The sequence below is a fragment of the Penicillium diatomitis genome (genome assembly GCF_028827545.1).
Source record: "Penicillium diatomitis strain IBT 30728 chromosome Unknown utg000017l_segment0_segment0, whole genome shotgun sequence".
NCBI classification, from domain to species: Eukaryota; Fungi; Ascomycota; class Eurotiomycetes; order Eurotiales; family Aspergillaceae; genus Penicillium; species Penicillium diatomitis.
The window spans coordinates 52,323-65,054 of NW_026623190.1; the positions used below are offsets into that span (position 1 = coordinate 52,323).

At 50.4% G+C, this 12,732-nt stretch overlaps 3 protein-coding genes across 3 annotated transcripts; 1 reads left to right on the forward strand and 2 right to left on the reverse strand.

The window, feature by feature from the left end:
* Nucleotides 1-712: 712 nt before the first annotated feature.
* N7539_009374 (MDR family MFS transporter) lies at nt 713-2,599 on the forward strand (the record flags this gene model as incomplete). The annotated part of the gene is made up of 4 exons (XM_056938969.1): nt 713-913; nt 976-1,355; nt 1,434-1,863; nt 1,943-2,599. 4 exons carry the CDS (start codon nt 713-715, stop codon nt 2,597-2,599), a joined length of 1,668 nt encoding a protein of 555 aa, XP_056785691.1.
* A 1,360-nt stretch (nt 2,600-3,959) lies between these two features.
* Nucleotides 3,960-5,523, reverse strand: N7539_009375 (putative MFS sugar transporter; the record flags this gene model as incomplete). Its single annotated transcript, XM_056938970.1, has 2 exons — nt 3,960-4,571; nt 4,642-5,523. The coding sequence occupies 2 exons, from the start codon at nt 5,521-5,523 to the stop codon at nt 3,960-3,962; spliced, it is 1,494 nt and encodes a 497-aa protein (XP_056785692.1).
* An 851-nt stretch (nt 5,524-6,374) lies between these two features.
* N7539_009376 (UDP-glucose 6-dehydrogenase) lies at nt 6,375-8,291 on the reverse strand (the record flags this gene model as incomplete). The annotated part of the gene is made up of 2 exons (XM_056938971.1): nt 6,375-7,550; nt 7,623-8,291. The coding sequence occupies 2 exons, from the start codon at nt 8,289-8,291 to the stop codon at nt 6,375-6,377; spliced, it is 1,845 nt and encodes a 614-aa protein (XP_056785693.1).
* Between the last annotated feature and the right edge of the window lie 4,441 nt (nt 8,292-12,732).

Genomic DNA, 12,732 nt, shown 5'->3' on the forward strand with positions numbered 1-12,732 from the left:
GGCTCTACAAGTTGGCGATATCGCCTTGAGATGGAAGTGTATGCGGTCAGGCTACGCTACTTGCTGAGTGAATTTGAAGCCAGTACTGCCACCGAGAAGAGGTGCCCGACGGGACCTCACCGTGCCGCTCTTTACGACTGACAGAATCGGAGACTTTCTCGCAGTGGCTCAGGTAGCAGATAATCTAGGCGCGTTGAGAATGCGCGGAGACTATTGATTCCCCATGACGCCAGGAATGTGTGAAGATGACTGACACGCCGTCACTGCCGTACCTGACGCTGGCTAGTGAGGTGATCTTTGCATGTGACCCTCCAAGCATCACATCAAGCCTATACGACACGCAAGCTTCCGTTTTGCGTCGAACACTTTGAGAACTCTGAATTCTGCCGAGATGAGGATCAACAATCCTTTCCATCTACCCACGTTACATGAAAAGTCAATATGAGGTGGGACGAGGCTCGCACCTCTATCCGCATACCAACGACCCGTGAAGAATGCTTGTCAGGAGGCCTGGAAAGACTTGACATGGTCTCATGCCTCTGTGTCGTCACCCCTTCTCCCTGGAGAGACGTGCCATATTCATGTCCCTGCCAAAGCCCTCGAATATGAGTTTGAGCGCAAGCCGAACTAGCCAGCCAATCCACGAGACCCGGAGTCTCATTCATGCCAAACCAACTTTGCAAAGTTCCGACATCCTTGATGACTTGTATTGATGGCAGAGACGCCTCAACGACAAAGCAAGCATGTTCATGAAGATGCCGTGCTCACTGACGACGATACAGAGGGGAAGACTGTGATCTCGGTCAGTGAGACCGACGTGGATGGGGGAGACCCAAAACAGCAATATCCATCAACGTGGCAGCTTGTGCCTATACTCATTGGAATCTGTCTGCAATCTATCTGCATTGCCCTGGTAAGTTTATTCAACGTGCCAGCATTGCGTTGATGACACTGACCAAAGGTTCCACTTCCAAGGATAACACTATTCTGTCCACGGCCACCCCCAAGATCACCGAGCAATTCAATTCCCTGGAAGATCTGTCTTGGTATGCAAGTGCATATCTTCTGACAACCTGCGCCGTGACCTTGCCATTTGGTCGAGTGTACACTTTTTTCTCCACCAAATGGACGTACCTGTTCGCCTTGACCTTGTTTGAAGTCGGATCGCTAGTATGTGCGTCCACGCCGACTTCAAAGGGCCTCATTCTAGGTAGAGCAATTGCAGGGATCGGATCGGGGGGAATGTCGCCTGGTGCATTGCTAGTTTTGTCCGAGAGTGTGCCGCTCCATCGCCGTGCCCTTTACTTTTCGATCATTGGAAGTGTTAGCGGTATCGCTACAATCACTGGGCCTATGTAAGATTACCTACCTACCTGGCGAGGATGAGACCTAAGAACGTCCCAAGGGGGTCAGTTGGGCTAATATTGAAACAGACTAGGAGGACTTTTGACCGACCGCGCCAGTTGGAGATGGTGCTTTTGGTTGAACTTACCCGTAGGGGCCATCACCGGACTCTTCATCCTTGTGTTCTTCAAGGATAGGATACAATCTCAAAGTGCACCATCGGGATATCTGAAGAGAATTCAGAAGATGGATCCCCTTGGTCTTGCAACTTTACTGCCCGCGGTCGTTTCGCTCTTATTGACCCTTCAGTGGGGTGGAACACAGTTCTCGTGGACACATCCAAAAATCATTGCGCTGTTGGTAATATTTGCTGTATCTGGCGCATCTTGGTGCGCGATACAAATCTGGAAACAAGACGAAGCCACTGTTCCACCTCGTCTACTGAAGAATCGAAATGTCCTTGGGGCGGTGATACACGCGATGTTCCTTGGCGGCTCCTTTTTCGTTTTTGGTTATTATGTGAGCAATGGTCATAGCCCTTTGTCGATGTCTTTTTTTCAGCCTTTGAGTAAATTATCGTGCTAACGCGCGCGCACAGCTCCCCATATGGTTCCAAGCTGTACAACAAGTCTCAGCCATCCAGTCTGGCATCAATAACTTACCCACTGTCATCACCATGATCGTCTGCTCTACGTTTAGTGGTCTACTCGTCAACATGATCGGCTACTACACCCCACTCATGTTTCTCGGAAGCGCCTTTTTGACCATTGGGTTCGGTCTATGTACAACATTTCACGTCCACACGAATTACGGCGCCTGGATTGGCTACCAAGTTATCATTGGAATTGGAGCTGGGGTAGGATTCCAGCAGTGCTACAACGCCCTCCAAACTGTTCTCTCGTCAACAGATTTACCAGTGGGCATCTCCATCATCACATTCTCGCAGAGCCTGAGCGGGGCTCTCTTCGTGTCTATTGCCCAGAATGTTTTCCAGAACCGCCTCGTCCTCAACTTGACTCGGTACGCATCGTCAATTGACCCCGCGGTCGTCGTCCAAGCTGGGGCGTCGAATCTTGCAGGCAAGATTCCTCGTTCACTGCTGCCTTCTGTGCTGGCTGCGTACAATCTCGCGGTGACTCAAACTTTCTTTGTCTGCGTGGCAATGGCTCTGGTCTCGTTTCTGGCAGCCTGCCTGGTTGAGTGGAAATCAATGAAGAAGGCGGCAAACATCTTGGATCTTGAAAAGTCGACGTGAGATAAGATGGAAGGATGACTGAGCACACGTGGGCCCTTGGAGGCGGGTGTGATTACCTAGGTTGCCAAATAATTGTGGTAAGCTCAACCATCCAAGTCGACGCCCCGTGGTAAAGCATCCTGCACGTCTTTACATGTCCAGTCGGGTCGTGCTACCCCCATTGAAGCTCGCTTGTCTCGTGAGAAACGCTTTGTCTTTTTCTTAAGTAGTGGCATTCACCATCTACCTAATCTTACCACCGCACACTGCACGTTGGCGGCGAATTCGGGTTTGTACCTATGACTGGCTGAAAGATAGAAATTAGTGTAACCTCGTTCCCATTCGACATGTTCTAGCGTTTGAACAATGTAGGATAAAACCCATACTCCAATTCCGACAACCTTATACTTTACTGAACTACTGAGCCTAATCCTCCATGCTCACTAGTCACTACTGGACACGAAGGAAAGCGACTGTAGCTAGTAGGTACCTAACCCATGACACAGAAACGATATCAAGTAGACACTAGCGATCATATGTGGAGGACTTTCCATCAGCAAGCTACCTGATCAATCGTCGAGAACTCCTTCCATCGCTTGCAGCCTTGCACACTACGAACTCGTACCATACACAGCACCTTATGCTCTGTCGCCAATCTTACCTTAGCCTATACCCTCTCGCCCATATTCACCGCATAGCGCCCAAAGAACAAGATCCGACCCGTCTCAGCCACCCTTTTACCTAAATGGTAGTATCCCGCAGCTCGTGCCTGACAATGCATTCCTAAGAGTTGGTTCACCATGTCATACAGCGGTGTTTACGCCAAAGAGACCTACATTGAAGATCTGAACCTGGTCCCTTACCGACGGGGGCTACGCAAAGGGAGTTGGTCTTAGATGTCTGCCTGGGGTGAGGAGGGAAGAAGTATCGATGATCTATTTGTTGTCTGGTCTCGCAGTCGATGTTGTTCTGTTCAATTAGCTCGCTGACCTTGTCGACCTGAAAATGGATATTTCGATGAAATGTCGTTGGTCGGGGCTCAACAAAGCGACCGCGAGGAGGCAGAGGCTGCTTACAATACCCAATATCCAACACTGAAGGATTCATCGAATGCAGTGCACGCGGCGACAGGACATGTGCACCTCGCCGTGGATAGCAACATATTGGTGTCTGTGTTGTCGTGTTCTTCAAGCTTGAAGCAGAATACCTGTCTCTCACTCAGGTCCGAGGATTCGATGTAATATTTAGCGCAAAGCCGGTGAATATATAAGAACAGATTCTCCAGTAGATAAGTGCGCATAGAAAACCATCAATTGAGATCATTCAGATGTCCTGCACAGGTCAAGTCTTCGGTGTGTTTCGTAATCTACATCACACCTCATCAGACCGTCAGTTTTGCCCTCGGCCCCCGGAAAGCACCGAGGACCGACTTCCCAACTGTCCCTTGCTTGAAAGCCTCCTCAATCTCCCCCAGAGACTTCCCCTTGGTCTCATGCATGAAGATCGCCCCGACAAAAGATGTCAAGAAACAGCATCCGCCGAACAAGAAGTAAGCGCCGAAACTACTTTTCGCCAGCAAGATCGGCGTCGTCAAAGCAACCAGAAAATTGAAGATCCAGTTGCTTGAATGCGCCAATGTAGTCGCCGAGGCTCGAGTATGTTGCGGTTGAATCTCGGCGGTATACACCTTGACAGCGACCGCCCAAGTCAGGCTGAAAATGATGGCGAAGATATAGATGCAGACAATGACAATCCAGCGTCCAGCGCCGTAAGTACCGTGAATGGCGCCACCTGCGTATAATCCGCCAATCAAAAACATGACTGTTCCAAGGCCCACCCCTCCATAGATGATGCTGGCTCTACGCCCCCAGCCATCTGCATAGATGAGTCCCGGGATGGTCACTGTAAAGATGACCAAGGCAGAGACCCCGGATGCGAAGAAGCTTGCCTGGGATGAGGCGAGTCCTGCTTGTTGAAATAGGAGAGGTGCATACTGTGATATTTGTCAGTGTTGGTCATCTCGATCCAGAAGGCTGAAACCCATATCATTGCCCCAGACTTACATATAGGACTCCGTCTATTCCGCTCAGTTGCTGCATTCCCATGAGGAAAACCGCAAGAACTGTACGTGTGCGTACATCCTTGGCAAAGATGTCAAGAATTTTGTGCACGGGGCTTTCTTGTTTCACGTCCGGTGCAGCGCTTGTTGTGATTCCCTCGGCGGTTTGTAACGGTTCCGACTGCAGTTCAGCCTTTTCTCGTTCGGCGTGGCTGACTTCCAATCTATCCCATGTCACGGCAGCCTCCTTGTGGCGACCATGCAGGTTCAGCCAGCGAGGTGACTCGGGCAGATACAAGTAAGACGCAGCAGAGAAGGTGACCGAGAGGCCAGACAAAACGATGAACGGTGTCCGCCAAGAGAACGAGGACACAAGCGCAGACGTTCCATAACACGTAAAGAAGCCCACGACCAGGCCCAGGGTGATCATTAACTGAGGGCCCGTGGTCAGTGGACCTCTTGTGCTCGTCGGTGAGATCTCACAAATCAGGACGACCAAGTTACCCAGGAATAGACCCTCACCCAACCCTTCAATAACTCGCCCTGCGATGAACATTCCGAGACTGACTGCACCGGCTTCAACCGCAGCACCGATGCCAAACACGAGTACCCCAATGCTTATGCCTTTTGGGCGTCCGAGCCGGTCTGCGAGATGACCGGCAAAAAAGGATGCCAGTGCCGCGGGAATCAGAATCGAAGACACAATGAGTCCATGAATAGTCGCATTCTGACTCCCTCCAAAGGATGCCTTGAAGTCCGTCATATCAGTCACTGGACCGATAATCCCGGTGTCCATGCCAAAGAGCAATCCATTCAACGAGCACAGGACACATGCCCAAATGTATCGAGGTGGCCCGCGTACCAGCACCTGCAAAGGGATTCTCATCCTTCAAGGCTTGTGGTCTTCGCTGAGCCCAATCTTGGATTATGAAGTGAAAAGCGCGAGCGAACATGAGACCAAAGAAGGACCGGATCAGATAGATCCGGCTCGAGCAGACTTTTCATTCTCCCCATTTCCGTTTTTTTTTTTTTTTTTTTTTTTTTTTGGTTGTATCGTCTCGCGTTGGAGCATTCCCCCACGGTGCGGGCGGCTGGACCCATCGCTCCACCCATCCGCCAGTTGTAATTGCAGCAATGCAATGGAGTGAGGAAGACCCCGCGTGGATACACCGATAAACCGAAGCGCTTCCAGTGGCTGCTGAGTCGCCCGTCGGCGAACAGATTCCGTGATGCATCGTGGAATGACCGAAGGCCTCGATTTGATGGGACAGCAGGCCCGCATCTCAGTTGACGTGGGGGCACAAACACTCTTGTCGGCGGAAGCCACACACCGCGTGATCGTCGAGTCTGGACAGCTTAGGCTCAACCAAAGATCACGTGCACTTGCCCTGTGAAGGCCTAGAGACTACAATCATCAATGAGCATGAGTGTAAAGAAGCGCAGACAGGGGCTTTTGGAGAACAAAAAAACATCGTTATTACACACAGGTTCGGTAGCATTTGATTCGTGACTGTCACAAAATGTCGCGCTGACAAATAGTCCTTTTGACGTGAATAACTAGATACAAGGGCCCATGTAGATGAGTATATACCATGCCGGGAAACGGTCGGGGGGGGGGGATGTCAAGACAGAGACAACATAGCCATTCACACATTAACAAACAACAAGCATCGTTACGGTCCATGACAACGGGACGCGGAACGTGACCAGGAACCAGCCTGTTCCGTCAGTGATACTTTACACACTCCAGCCCGAAGAGCCAATAGCTTCAACTCGGATTCCCAGAGCTTCCATTTTGGGCACATCGATCACGCAACGTCCATCGAAGAGCCATTTGGGTGACTTCATAGACGAGGAGATTTTCGCCCAATCCACCTGTTTCTTGGGCAGGTTGTCGGCATCGTTGGCCCCATCGTCACCATAGCCAGTGCCCATTTGACAGTCAGGGCAGTCGAGCGAGCACCCGGGCTCTTCGTTGAGCTGGAGTTTGGACAGTTCCACGCCGGCAAGGGCGGTCTTTGCTGGGGAAGCAGCCTTGGCGGCTGGACGAGCGGCGGGGATGGGGAAGTTCATGAATTCATCAAACTCGGTGACCAGCAGGATGGCGTTGGAGTCGGCACAGGCCGCATACGCATCCGAGTAGATCTTCACACAACCGCCGTCATCGCTGAGAAGGGGCGGTCCATATTTCTGCAAGGCGCGGATCTCTTCCTCGATCACGAGCGGGTTGCAGCAGGGGTCGAAGATGGCAATCTCTCGTGGATTCTCATCGAGCAGGGTCTTGATGATTTCCAACGCGGGAGCTTCTCGTGTATCCGAGGTGTTCTTCTTGAAAGCGTATCCCAACACGCAGATCTTTTTGGTGACCAAAGTGCTGTTCAGACGCTTGATCACTCGTGCGGCGAATCGGTCACGTTGATATTCGTTCATCTCCACGACCTGGCGCCAGTAGGCCCCCACCTCGTACAGACCGAGAGATTCAGCGAGGTAGACCAAGCTGAGGACGTCCTTCTTGAAGCAGGATCCACCGAACCCGATACCGGCACGCAGGAATTTGGATCCCAAACGAGTGTCAGCGCCAATCGCGCGGGAGACTTCATTGACCTCGGCCCCAGTTGCTTCACACAGGGCGGAAATGCTGTTGATGCTGCTCAACCGCTGTGCGAGCATAGAGTTGGCCACAAGCTTGGCCAACTCGGACGACCACACATTGGTGGTGATGATGCGTGACCGCTCAATCCACGAGGCATAAACCTCTGCCAGCGCCTGTGCCGCCGCCAGTCCGTCGGGAGTCGGGGCAGATCCGATGATAATGCGGTCTGGGCAGATCAGGTCCTGCACAGCAGTTCCCGCAGCCAGAAATTCGGGATTGGATAGGATCTCGAATCGAGCACCTGGTCGTTGAATGTGAATCTATCAGGCAGAGGGCGGAATTAGTCGAGCCGGGACGAATGGGAAGACTTTCATGTCTACAAGAGCCCTTACCATTTCTTGGATCATCTGAGCCGTCCTGCATGGAACAGTGCTCTTCTCGACAATGATCGTTCCATCTCTTGCGTGACGCACGACCTCGGCAGCTACGGCTTCGAAGCTTGTCATGTCAGTGGCGCAACCTTTGCCTGTACCGCGCATCTTGGTCGGGGTGTTGACGGCGATTAGAACGGCATCAGCCTTGCTGATGCAGCGAGAGACATCCGTGGAAAAGAACAGGTTAGGGGTTCGTGATCCCTCTTGGGGCTCGGTTTTCGAGACGTCCCCGAGTCCATCACGAGCAATTCGCACGACCTCCGCCAGGCCCGGTTCATAGATTGGAAGGTGTCGGGAGTTCCACCTCCGAATGCGACGCTCGTCACGATCAACCACCGTCACTTTGATAGCAGGGTTCTTGAGCGCGAGCACAGCGGCTGTGGGACCACCAACGTATCCTGCGCCAACGCAGCAGATGCTGCGAATGGGTCTTGGAGAGGAAATTGGCTCTCCTTTGCTCCGGGATGAATGGGGGGACTGGTTGCTTGATGCGCTCCCAGGCGCATTCAGCTTCTCATCGAGGGCAGGACTGCATGACGCACTGCGGTCAGGCGTTGTCAAGACGGTCGAGGAGACATCTGGGGAATCGTGTGTATCGGCGATCGAAGTCGGCGCGACGGAGTGCATCGCTGAATCAACACGAGAAAGATCAACGCGGGGGAAAGAAAAGAGAAATCAATTCAATGCTGAGGATGGTATCTACTGTCTAGTCCAGCAACGGGAGACAAAGTCAAAGACAAATCAAGAAGATCCCAAACTTGCCCCTGTGTGATGTGATTCTTTCTGACCCAGGGGAGAAGGAGACGATTCTCTTGTTGTCAACCGGGGTAATCCATCCGACAGCCACTAGTTCTGGGCCACTCGTTCCTGACATGGGCTGCGGAGGAGACATGACGCTATCGCGAGCCACCGGATTTGGAGGCTTGCGCCTTTTCCAAGGAATTGAATTTTTTTTTTTTTTTTTGTTTTTGTTTTTCTCTCCCTTCGCTCGTACTGTACAAAGACAAAGGGATAATCAGATTTCGTATTCTGGTCCACAACCGTCTTTCCGTGCCCAGCCCGTCTTGCGAGACACGCCAGTGCGGCTCAGCCCGACCGGTCAAGTGGCGATTGTGTACGCGCAGTCAAGTACTCACTGCTAGTATTTACTAGTCAGTAGTAGTACAGTGCCCTAAACCAACAGGGCCGTCACTGCTTCAATGTCAACCAACACACGGGTCTCTTGCGTGATGATCTGATCACCATGAATCGAGCCTCTCACGGCCCCAAGATCGACTTGATGGCGGAACCGATGCATTTGATTTGCTCTGCTGGAAGGACAGAGAAGAAATCTCGAAGCGGAGATGTGAGCGTCTTCTCTTTTGGGGAGGGTAATCCACAATGGATGAATGAATTGTATTGTGATTATAAAAAACTAGCCATCTTCTTGTATAATATTATACATATCACATACATAAGTTTTCCATAGGGCTACCGTATGTACTGTATCTGTTTGTGCAACAAGAATTACCCGAGATATCTTGAAATTGGAAGCGTTCAACATCTCTACTTCTAGTAGCATTTAGGTAGGTTTCATAGACAAGACCTCGGTTCTTTCTAGTCGATATAGATCCAGGACCTATCAGAATTTTCAAACATAGCAAAAGCGCTCGTGTGCTCTTTAATCAAGTGCGGTCGACCTTGATGCCACCATCGGCCTCAGGAGGCCTAAGGGATCAGTGTTGCGAGCCAAGGATTTCTTGTCCGGGTCAATATAGAAGCCACAAGCCACAGGAGCGGGTGAGCCAATCAGACACTGCGTACTCTCGCAGACCTTTGGAGCCCACTTGACGGCACGATTACGGGAAATTAGGTTCCGCGACCTGATTTCCGTGCTGGTCTGGAGAGACATCGCAGTTGACAGACAGTGTTTCTACCTATGAGCGGTTAGTGATGTATGAATACATATCATCTTTTCGTATGTGCAGTTGAGCATAGCCATGCCTGTACGTATGGGCACCTAGTGCGACAATCTTCATAATTTTCCACCTATATGTATATTTCCACGTAATATATCGATGAACTGTATCTTTCGAGTTCGTATTTGAGACGTAAAAGACTTTGAGACAGGCACCGTACCGCAGGGTAAAGAGCGGGAGCCACATGGATCCATCGTTTACCCACCCCTAAAGCCGGGGCTATCGCCGGGGCTCCGGCCCGCTAGCGATAAGCCAATTTTGGAAACACTGGAAGAACTTGAGAAGTGATGACATAGTAGACTCGAGCATTTCGACCATGACTCGTGATCTCTTTTCGTATAATGATAGAAAAAGAGGGGACGGGTGGCTGTCGACTTTATCAATCATCTCAACTTCAAGCGAAGCCTGTACGGGCGAGATCTGTGGCTTTGAAGTGAGAAGACTAGGCTGGTGCTGATAAGAACTTGTCGTCACGAGACCGAAGCGATTGGAAGCAGATTTGCGAAGCCCCCCCCCCCCCCCCAACCGGAGCGGCCTCCGTATTACAATACAAGTATTGTGATTGTCCATCTTTCACTTTCTCAGATGAGGCATCGTTTGGAAGTTGGAACTGATTCAAACTCTCGTCCACAGTACATCACTACATCATATACGAAAAAAAGGACTTCACATCGGTCAGCCTCAATTGCGTAAATTGGAGCGCAATGATCGCGTATTTTACCAGCTTATTCTATGGCAGAATGTACGCTGCTGGTGAAGCATCGTAGTCCTGTCGATACCTGAGACTGGACCACAGGTGTAATAAAAGTCATGAACCGCATGTCCTCGGGCCTCTTCTGCCAAGAACCCAATGGACCCGATGGATTCCATAGCTCGAACCTGTTCCACAATACGGACTCCGTGCATTGCGTGCATTGGTGCAAAGTGTCCGTACAAATACTGTCTTAGTCTCTTAGACATACACTCATGCTGCCGCTGGAGTATGTATGCAAGTTGTGAAAATTATGATTTTCCAATCAATCGATGACACTTGGGAGGAGTTCAAAAGGGGGTTCAGGCTCAGTGGTATGGGTAAGGCTGACCCCTGAGTCCATGAGTTGTAGTTTCACTTTGCAAAGGTTATTAGAGTCACAAGTCCAAGGGTACTAGTGTAGCTGAATAGCACAGAACTGCCGTAATCTCCATGTCTCTCTATTATGCTTCATTCTGAAATCTACATGACACCTCCCACAGAGGCATGGGTATGAAATGTTGATGCACTGATTCAGCTCCTACTCGTCACTTGTGTAACATGAACGTAGTTCTTCGAGAGAATCCTCTTGGTTGTCTCTGAACAGCCGTTTGATATCCACGATTAGATTGGCCTGGGGCAAAGCTTTCGGAGCTTACTTGCCGCTGTCAACCAGCACTTTTCATGAGCTCCCGTGGCGTTGAAGTTGGTTGCAAATTGGGCAATACACGGGGTGATGCCCCTGGCCAACTCCAACTTGTCGACAAAAGTATACGCGCAGTAGTGCCCGTAGTGTGAACTGTGAAGTGTCCCCTGCCCAGGTGGAAGTACACGAATATAAAAGTTTAACAAACAACGCCTGTCTGGCTCTGGCACATGTGAATGTCTGTACCTAGTCAGGTTGGATTTGGAGTTTGTACAGTAGTTTTGCAGTATTGTATATGTAAATTGTATGATGGTTCTACTTTCTCTTTCCATAGTCTTAAGGTTGATATCAGTCCGCTGATGATTGTCTCGAAGACGCTGTTCCTCGATCTTCTTGTTGGGGGTTTTTCCCAGCATGGACCCACCGTCCTTTTTCCAATCCGCACAGTTTTTCCTGTGAGGGTAGCTGCCAAGAACTCACGACATCAGGAGGTCTAGTGGCCTTGATCATTTTCCTTCTGTGCCAATCATCTCAGTTCCGAAATATGATCGAATATAACAATATATATATATATATATATATATATGATAATATCATACAAAAGCATAGCTATATATCCAGCTGAAAGTTATTATATAGTGGCAGAGCTCAAGACCGAGGACCTTCGACTTGCTCCGCGCTTCACCTGAGGTGTCTATGGGCTGTTCATCAGAGGTAGGTATCACGTGGGCCGCTGCGTCCGAGGACCCGGCGAGATTGTCATATTAGATAAGCTGAAAATCCGCCGGCGGCTCAGGGACCGGCGGGGTCCGTGAGTCCGTGAGCTGAGCCATGTGCAGTTGCGCACTGGAGTACAAGTACAGAGACAGTACTTAGTACTAAGTACCTAGTTGCATAGTTATAGTACTTACATAGTAGAAAGTACAGACTACAGACTACAGACTCCAGACTCCAGAGTAGTAGTACACTCACCACAGAATTGAAGCAGCTAGTACTGGTACTTGTCTTTATCTTGATCGATCATTTGACGTCGATCTGCGGATGGACTTCAACTTAGGAGTCAGGGATCAGTGCTCCCAGCTGTCAGCAGTCAGCACAAATCCAATCTGGCCACTTTTGTGCAATACGGGGGGTACATGATTCCATACACATTACACTACAACAGAGATTCAACTCACAATCACCTTCTTGTAAAATACCCCTGACTCGTTATCTCAAGACAATTACAGTTTAGTTTTACACTTTACATTCTACAGAGGGTCCGCCCGCTCGGGTTCGCACCCAAATCCGGAGTGGATCCTGGCCCCGGCACTCTCGGAAAGACGGCGCGACTTGGCCGGGGCCAGGGCACTGGACACTGGCACAATTTCACCAAATCTTTCGAGACCGCAATGAATTCAACCACCATGATTGATAGAATCAGGTCCTTATTCCGGAATGATTCTCTCGATCTCTAGCCCCTCTTTCCTGGACTACTGAACATCTACTACTGAACATCTGTAATTATGTGCGTACTGCACAATTGCACAGTACTTGACAACTTGTATTCTTGCCAATGCCAATACCAACGGGTCCGTTCGTTCGGCGCCCCCATACAAAAACAGCAGAGTCGGCGATGGTAGGCCCGCGGTGCTTCTTGGCACTTGGTTGGCGAAGGTGGCGAAGGGCCGCGAAAAGTCTGGGCATGCAACCGCTGGGCCCCGACAGCCCCCTTTTTTGGGAGTTTGCCTTTTT